This window comes from Triticum urartu, chromosome 7A (genome assembly GCF_056163025.1).
Source record: "Triticum urartu cultivar PI428250 chromosome 7A, HENAU_Tu73, whole genome shotgun sequence".
NCBI lineage: Eukaryota > Viridiplantae > Streptophyta > Magnoliopsida > Poales > Poaceae > Triticum > Triticum urartu.
The window spans coordinates 330968201-330977358 of NC_141879.1; the positions used below are offsets into that span (position 1 = coordinate 330968201).

General features: G+C 52.8%; 2 protein-coding genes across 2 annotated transcripts; both read right to left on the minus strand.

Moving 5' to 3' along the window:
- Positions 1–980: 980 nt before the first annotated feature.
- LOC147959513 (uncharacterized) lies at positions 981–2222 on the minus strand. The gene has a single exon (XM_087532697.1). It carries the CDS (start codon positions 2220–2222, stop codon positions 981–983), a length of 1242 nt encoding a protein of 413 aa, XP_087388823.1.
- Positions 2223–3390: 1168 nt separating this feature from the next.
- LOC147959514 (uncharacterized) lies at positions 3391–4208 on the minus strand. The gene is made up of 2 exons (XM_087532698.1): positions 4072–4208; positions 3391–4027 (listed from the first exon to the last, which is right to left on the minus strand). Exons 1-2 carry the CDS (start codon positions 4206–4208, stop codon positions 3391–3393), a joined length of 774 nt encoding a protein of 257 aa, XP_087388824.1.
- Positions 4209–9158: the final 4950 nt, after the last annotated feature.

Below are 9158 nucleotides of genomic sequence, written 5' to 3' on the forward strand. Positions count from 1 at the left end.
AAAAGGCGACGAGACATAAGCTTGTGCGGCTAACTATAAAACGGGCGGAGGAGTTCCGCGTTCCATGGCCGAGTCGTTTCTTCACCGGCGGTGTCCTTCTTGCGCTTCCTTGACTTGCGTGCGTCGATGAGGTAGTAGGCGTTGCGGTCACGCAAGGCCCTGCTCATGATGAATGGGCCCTCCCATGGAGGGGACAGCTTGTGCTGGCCTGCCTGCTCTTGGACGAGTCGGAGGACGAGGTCGCCCTCGCGGAATGCGAGGGGCTTGATCTTCTTGTTGTGGTAGTTCGTCAAGCCTTGCTGGTAGATGGCCGAGCGGCTGAGTGCCAGGAGGCGTGCTTCTTCGAGCATGTCGACGCCATCCTCGCGGGCTTCTCTGGCTTCGGCTTCGGTGTTCATCACGACGCGCGGCGAGTCGAACTCGACGTCGGTTGGGATGACGGCTTCGGCTTCGTAGACGAGGAAGAATGGCGTGAACCCGGTCGACCGATTCGGGATGGTGCATAGACTCCAGAGAACGGCTGGCAACTCGTCAAGCCAGCTGCCGAGTGAGCGAATGAGTGGCTCGACGAGTCGTGGCTTGACGCCGGACAGGATGAGTCCATTGGCCCGCTCGACCTGCCCATTGGACTGCGGATGTGCAACGGAGGCCAAGTCGAGGCGGATGCTGGAGACGGAGCAATATTGTTCGGGCACGCCCTTGGCGAAGTTGGTGTCGTTGTCGGTGATGATGCTGTTTGGCATGCCATAGCGCACCGCTATGTCCTTGATGAACCGGACAGCTGTTGGCCCGTCCAGTTTCTTGATTGGTCTTGCCTCGATCCACTTGGTGAATTTGTCCACTGCCACCAGCAAGTGCGTCATGCCGCCTCAAGCGGTTTTGAAGGGTCCCACCATGTCGAGTCCCCAGACCGTGAAGGGCCAGGCGATCTGTATGGTGCGGAGTGCTGACGCCGGTTGGTGGCTGCGTTTGCTGAAGCGCTAGCATCCCTCACACTTGAGGACGAGCGAATCGGCATCTTGGAGGGCCGTGGGCCAGTAGAAACCGTGGCGGAACACCTTGGCCACCAGGGATCGTGATGCGGCGTGGTGCCCGCACTTGCCCTGGTGTATGTCATGGAGGATGTCGATGCCCCGTTCCTGCTCAACGCAATGCTGGAACACGCCGGTGGAGCTGCGCTTGACGACCTCGTTGTTGATGTTGTAGGCGGACGCCCGGCGCTGCACTTGCCGAGCTTCGGTCTCGTCCATGGGGAGAACCCCATTCTCCAAAAATTTTGATATTGGGAGGGCCCAAGATGGAGCCGCAACCACGGCGAAGACGGCCACCAGGGTGGGTTCCGAGTCGGCAGCCCCCGAGCCGGGTTCAGCAACCCCCGGGTCGGGTATGGCGATGGCCGGGTCTGGGATGATGGTGGCTGGGTCAAGCTGAGAAGCCCCCGGGCTGGGTTGAGCAGTCCCTGGGCCGGGTTGATGTGCGGCCGGGTCGTCTGGAACGTGGATGGACTCGGAGTCCGGCGATGGCTTGACGGACGGCTTGCGCAGGTGCTCGAGGGAGACGCCAGACATGATGGCTTGTCGAGACAAGGCGATCTTGGCGAGCGTGTCAGCTGCTTCGTTCTCCGCACGCGAGACGTGGAGGAACTCACAGCCCTCGAAGGATCCGGACAGCTTCTGGATGAGGAAGCGGTAGCTTGCCATATTGGAGTCGCGGGCGTCCCATTCGCCGGAGCACTGCTGCACCACTAGGTCCGAATCGCCGTAGCACAGGATGCGCCGGATGCCGAGTTCCTTGGCAAGCCGGAGGCTGTGCACAAGGGCTTCATACTCGGCGACATTGTTGGAGGCGGTGAAGTGGATCTGGAGCGCGTAGCGGAGCCGGTCGCCCTTTGGGGACGACAGTACGATGCTGGCCCCCAAGCCGAGTCGCATCTTGGACCTGTCGAAGTGCATGCGCCAATGCGTCGAGTCGGGAGGCTGCGGCAAGTACTGGGTCTTGGTCCAGTCGACGAGGAAGTCGGCCAGGGCTTGAGACTTGATCATGGTGCGGGGCTCGTAGAGGATGGTGTGGCCGGCTAGTTGGATCGCCCACTTGGCAACCCGGCCAGAGGCATCCCGGCACCCGATGATTTCTCCGATAGGCGACGTGCTGACCACGGTGACAACGTGCTCTTGGAAATACCGCTTCAGCTTTTTGGCGGTGACGTACACGCCGTAACACATCTTCTGGTAGTGCGGGTAGTTCTGCTTGGAGTTGGAGAGCACCTCGATCAGGTAGTAGACTGGGCGCTGGACGGCTTGGATCTTGCCCTTCTCTGGTCGCTCGACCACCAGCACCGTGCTGACCGCCCGCGAGGTTGCCATGTAGAGCAGCAGCGGCTCCTTGTCGGTCGGCGCGGCCAGGACTGGTGCGGTGGAGAGCATGCGCTTGAGGTCTTGGAAGGCCTCATCTGCCTTTGATGTTCCATTCGAACGGGCTTGTCTTCTTTGTCAGCTGGTACAGGGGTAGCGCCCTCTCGTCCAGCCGGCTTAGAAACCGGCTGACTGAGGCCAAGCATCCGGTGAACTTCTGGACATCGCGTAGCCGAGCCGGCTTGCTCATGCGCTCGATGGCCTTGATATTCTCCGGGTTCGCCTCAATGCCGCGTTCCAAGACGAGGAAGCCGAGTAGCTTTCCGGCCGGGATGCCGAAGATGCATTTTTTCGGGTAAAGCTTGACCTTGTATTCGCGGAGGTTGGCGAATGTTTCCTTCAAATCGTCGAGGAGCGTGAGGTGCTGCTTGGTCTTCACCATGATGTCGTCCATGTACATGTGGATATTGCGGCCGAGTTGCGGCAGCAAGCATTTCTGCATGCAGCGCTGGAAGGTGGCGCCGGCGTTCTTCAAGCCGAACAACATGGTGATGTAGCAATACGCCCCAAAGGGCGTGATGAAGGACGTCTTCAGGGCGTCGGCCGGGTCCAGCTTGATCTGGTGGTAGCCGGAGTAAGCATCCAGGAAGGACAGGAACTCACACCCGGCGGTCGAGTCAATGACTTGGTCGATCCGCGGGAGGGCGAACGGATCGTTGGGGCAGGCCTTGTTGAGGCTGGTGTAGTCGATACACATGCGCCAGGTCTTGTTCTTCTTCAGGATGAGGACTGGATTGGCCAGCCACTCGGGGTGAAACACTTCCATTATGAAGCCGGCCGCCAAAAGCTTGGCGACCTCTTCACCAATGGTTCTTCTCTTTTCTTCAGAAAATCTTCATAGGGGTTGACGGACAGGCTTGGCGTCCTTGCGGATGTGAAGTTTGTGCTCGACGTACTTCATCGGGATACCCGGCATGTCCTTAGGGATCCATGCAAAGATATACCGATTCTCACGGAGAAAGTCGACGAGCTCGCCTTCCTATTTGCTGTCGAGGCGGGAGCCTATGACAACGTACTTGCTGCAGCTGGGGTCTTCTGGGTTGAGCTTCACTTTTTTGGTCACCTTGGAGGTCTTGAAGGCGGCCTCGTCGGCCGGGTCCGGGGTCGGGATAGACGCGGCAGAGGCCTTGCCTGCCAGGGCGACGATCCGGTCGAGCTGGCGCCGCTCCTCGGCAAAGACCAGCGACTCGGCCAACTTGGCGCCGTCTCGGGCGCACTCCAGGGACTTGCGGTAATCGCCGGTGATGGTGATGAGGCCCTTGGGACTGGGCATCTTCATCTTCAGGTACGCGTAGTGGGGAACCGCCTTGAACTTGGCGAGCGTGGGCCGACCCAGCAACGCATGATACACGTTGGACAGGTCCACCACCTCGAACCAGACCGGTTCGCGCCGGAAGTGGCTGCTGTCACCGAACAGGACATCTAGCCGGACCTGGCCAATGGGGTAGCAGGAGAGGCTGGGCACGATGTCGTGGAAGATCGTTCGGGTCGACTCCAGGTCCTCGGCCTTGAGGCCGAGCTTGGTCATCGTGTCACGGTAGAGGATGTTGATGCTGCTGCCGCCATCGATGAGGACTCGATAGAACTTGCTTATGTGCCGCGCGACGATGGCGTGACTGCCAGGTGATCCTCCCGGGTCCAGGTGATCGGGTGATCCGACCAATGCATGAACTCCGGCTTGGCCGGGACGACGGTGTTCACCTCCTGCCGAAGGAGGCGCTCGCTGCGCTTGTCATCGCCGAGGCGGGTCAAGACGACGTAGGCCGTGTTCTGGTCCGGGTAGGCGTCGTTGCGCATCGCGCTGGTACGTCTCCAACGTATCTATAATTTTTGATTGCTCCATGCTATATTATCTACTGTTTTGGACATTAATTGGGCTTTATTGTCCACTTTTATATTATTTTTGGGACTAACCTATTAACCGGAGGCCCAACCCAGAATTGTTCTTTTTTGCCTGTTTTAGGGTTTCGAAGAAAAGGAATATCAAATGGAGTCCAAACGGAATGAAATCTTCGGGAATGTGATTTTCTCACCGAACACAACTCAGGAGACTTGGACCCTACGTCAAGCCAATTAACAAGAGGCCACGAGGTAGGGGGCGCGCCTGCCCCCCCCCCCCCAGGCGCGCCCTCCATCCTCGTGGGCCCCCTGTCGCTCCACCGACGTACTTCTTCCTCCTATATATATATCCACGTATCCCCAAACGATCAGATCCGGAGCCAAAAACCTAATTGCAACGCGGCAACTTTCTGTATCCACGAGATCCCATCTTGGGGCCTGTTTCGGAGCTCCGCCAGAGAGGGCATCGATCACGGAGGGCTTCTACATCATCATCCAAGCCCCTCCGATGAAGTGTGAGTAGTTTACTTCAGACCTACGGGTCCATAGTTAGTAGCTAGATGGCTTCTTCTCTCTTTTTGGATCTCAATACAATGTTCTCCCCCTCTCTCGTGGAGATCTATTCGATGTAATCTTGTTTTTGCGGTGTGTTTGTTGAGACCGATGAATTGTGGGTTTATGATCAAGTCTATCTATGAATAATATTTGAATCTTCTCTGAATTCTTTTATGTATGATTGGTTAAGTCTCTTCGAATTATCAGTTTGGTTTGGCCTACTAGATTGGTTTTTCTTGCCATGGGAGAAGTGCTTAGCTTTGGGTTCGATCTTGCGGTGTCCTTTCCTAGTGACAGAAGGGGCAGTAAGGCACGTATTGTATCGTTGCCATCGAGGATAACAAGATGGTTTTTTTATCATATTGCCTGAAACTATCCCTCTACATCATGTCATATGGACCACATACAGATGTATCCAGATACATTTTAGAGTGTAGATTCACTCATTTTGCTCCATATGTAGTCCATGGTGGAATCTATACAAAGACTTGTATTTAGGAACGAAGAGAGTACATATTAAAGAAGAACGGAAGAGGAACATGGTAAAGAAGAGCAAGCAGATTTTGGATAATAAAATGTTGGTTGCGCAGTGCCCACACATGATGAACCAGAGCGCATTAAGAATGCAACTCCCAGCTGCCTCTCGACCATTTCAGGCGGTTGGATGAAGATCCTACGTCTCCTAACCCTTCTTCTTCCTCGTCTCTGATTCTTCCCATACAGAACACCGCACAGGCCACCGGCCGGACCACCGGCCCCCACCGCCTGTGTTCCTCTGCCACCCCGACCCCCACCCCCGCCCCAACCCCCACCCGCATCGAGTTTTCTTCGTTCGACGAGTCCCCACAACCACCCGAGCCCCTTCGATCGCACCGGCGAACTCCGGCGAGCTCTGAAAAATCGACTGACCCAATTTTCAAATTTAGTCTACTGTGATTTAACTAGTGTGGAATATAAAAGGGGAAAACCATAAGCATTGGGAGTGTAGTGTTGAGCGTGCCATGGCGGATTTGAAGGTGCAAACCGGACAAAGGAAACCTCGCAACCAAGACAAGAAATCAAAGTAAAGAAGTGGCGATCTATTTTCTTGCTGCCATAAATAAGTTGAGCAGATACGAAAGAGTACCGCCTCTGGTGCGGTGCCGTGTACGCATCTGCTGAGAATTTGACGGTGCTATGGTAGCGATGGCTGTCGGCGGCGTGGAAGCAGATCTAGGAGGGTAGATGGTGGCGGCGGGGCACGATGGACGAGACGGTCGTACGAGCGGCGCCGGCAAGGTGGACGACGGCGGGGATGAAGCGAGAGGACGGGATGCAAGGATCCCGGTCCGAAGCCGTGGATGAGAGAGGTCCATCTCTTGTAATGGACGGCGGCGTCGGGGTATCAGCTCCGGCATGGTGGAGGAGGACGGCAGTGGATGGGGTGGCGGACGGAGGAGGGTGGGGTGGAGAGGGTGTTTTGGCGCCCACGGAGTACGAATGGGGAAAAGGGAGGTAGAGAGGAAGGGGGGAACCATGTATTCAGGGCGAACTTGTCTCAAATGTGAGGAGATTTACAAACTTAGCCCCCATTTCAAATTTCTACTACATCACGGCAACATTAGTCGGCTGGGGATAGGACGGTAATCTCGCATACACCGAATATTTGCCGACGAGAGTTTGTTTTTGGCGCCCACCGTGTATGAATATGAATCGGGGAGGGAGTCGATTTCGGCCGAGGACACACTTTGTTTTGGCGCCCACCATGTATGAATCCGGGTGAGAGGCGGTTACGTCACGTTTGGGTGAAATTACAAACCTACCCCTATCGAAACCTATAGAAATCCAGCAGATAGGCTTTGCGTGGCAGGGATAGGCAGTAGTGATTTCCATCTTGCAGATTTTGGTTTCGGGCGGTTACTGCGACTTTCCCTGCTTCGTTCAAATTTTGCAGAGTTCACGTTTACCGTGCCAACTCAATTCGAATCCCGTTTGTATTCTATTTTTTTGGGCGGGATCCATTTTCAATTGGAATTACATTCTATATACATCATTTTTTATATATACTTTCAAAAGCACAACAAAGAATTATGCTCCTTTATATGTATAATATGATTTACAAATACAACGATCTCGAAATCTTAAGGTTGAATTCGAAATTTTTTTAACCAAATTATGTTCTACTAAAATGTATGGATCAATAATATCTACATATTAAATAACATAGATGTGCGTGAATTCATATGAGTATGCATGTTTGATAGATAAATTTTGGTTCGAGTATGGATTACATGTATCATCATCTCGAATTCAAATATTTGAATCCCTTTTTTGTTCACTCCTTTCACGCCCATCTCTCTCGCATGCATGCTCCTTCAGGTAGCTCTCACTCTCTTTTCTCCAGCTCACCCGCACGCTCACTTCATGTTTCTCCTATCCTCGCAAACATTGTCTCTCGACGTCTCCCTTGAGAAGTGTCACACTCTCCCTATCATTATACATTACACGGTTTTCATTATCTCTCACATCTCTACTGTTCTCTGGTATCACTCGGTACCTAAGCTTTCTTTTTCACCGCCACACACACAGTCTCCACTCGTCTTTCACTTTGTCTTTCTCTCTATGGGATTCTCTCACACACCCAATATGTCTCTACATATGACTCATACCACTAAAATTACTCTCTCTCTCTCTCCTGTAGACACAACATTTGTTGCGGTCTCCTTTTCGTCTCCATCCCAGACTGACATTATTCATTTGTTTACCGATCAGACAACCCCGACTACCGTCTCCTATCTCTCTCACATAGACACACATGCAACTCCTGCTTCCACTCCCTTTCCCGACTACCGTCTCTCTCTCTCACACACACACACACAAAACTCTCGCTTTTTCGCACCCCGACTCGTATTTATCTCACAAACATTTATCGACTAGCTAGCCTCTAGATAGGTTTATACACCCGCACACTCATGCTTCCACCATCGCATACATGTCTCTCTCCCGCTCCTTGTATCTATGTAGATTTTTCTTCCCTTCTTGAGACACGCCCTCTCGATCGTGCACACACACACACACACACTATCGCCTCATTTTAAGTTGATACCTATCGCACACACACTCCTTGTGTCTTGGTCACACATGCACTCCGCCCTCCTCCACTCTCCCTCTCTCTCACACACACATGGGCTTTTTGCAACAACTAGCAAGATGCCCATGCGTTGCACGGAACATCAAGATGCATTTGTATGAGTAGTTTATCTTGTGGGGGAAAAGGACGAACGAGGGAAGGCCTTATTTGCAAATGTGGAGAGGGGTGTGGGTATCTTTTTGCAAAATTGCCATTGTTTCCTTCCTATCCGTCAGATATAGATCAGACTGCCTATAGCAGGATGGCAGGCACACGATAATGCTTTTTATAAGAGTAGGGATAAAAAATAGAGTTGGTAATGATGGTGGGCCTGCCATCCTGCAATGTAGGTCATCCAATTTATATCTGACGGATAGGAAGGAAAATATGGCAATTTACCCGCACTCTTCACCACATTTGCAGCTAAGGCCTTCCCTCGTTCATCCTTTTCTCCCACAAGATCTTGATGTTCCGTGCAACGCACGGGCATCTTGCTAGTAAGAGTAGAAATTAGACATATACCACTTCTCGAATCTTGAAACCAACAACATTCCTCCCTTATCTCATCAAAACCGCCAAAGGAATATATTTTGAGTGAAACATAACATATTTTTAGTGATATACGTATTTCAAAACTAGACTTTTTTCTATCAAATCGGTGAACATGTATTAATCTACGTTGATCATGTGGCAACGCATTGGCACATTACTAGTAGTTATTATAACTTTTTGGACACCAAACAAATGGTGGAGTACATATACGAAGACAAGAGGCGCACGCATGCAGTTGGCCTCTCGCTGTCTCGCACACATGAGTGTTACGTAAAGGCGACGTTAACAAATAAACCCTAAAACCCTAGGTGCACGATTGCTGCATTCCTGGGTACCGGGTACGTGGTGGAGCACCTTTGTAGGAATAGTCAGCTGAGAACGCCTCCTCTCCGCGTAATTGCTCTGACACGGACGCGACCTCTCATAGCGTAGGCATTGAACCAGCGCGCCGGCCAAGAGGGCCACACTCGCTGCAGGCCCGGCTGAGCACGCCTCCTCGCTGCGTGTAACCAGCTTAAGACTGCCCCGCCTGCCTTCATTGAATCCACGCGTGTGCCGGCAACACGTCCTTCCGCGAGCCGTCAGGCATTTTAGAACACAAAAATGACTAAAATATAATTAATTTACGCATGGTCTTGACTTGTTGTGCTCGCACTGGTAGCAGGAACTAGTAGAGGATTTTCTTTATTTAT

Excerpts from the sequence above, each read along its gene's own strand:
- LOC147959513 (XM_087532697.1), bottom strand. The coding sequence starts at position 2,222 with ATGTGTTACGGCGTGTACGTCACCGCCAAAAAGCTGAAGCGGTATTTC.
- LOC147959514 (XM_087532698.1), bottom strand. The coding sequence starts at position 4,208 with ATGCGCAACGACGCCTACCCGGACCAGAACACGGCCTACGTCGTCTTG. Across the intron at positions 4,028-4,071 it reads AAGCCGGAGTTCATGCATTG|TCACGCCATCGTCGCGCGGC; the intron begins GTCGGATCACCC and ends ATCACCTGGCAG.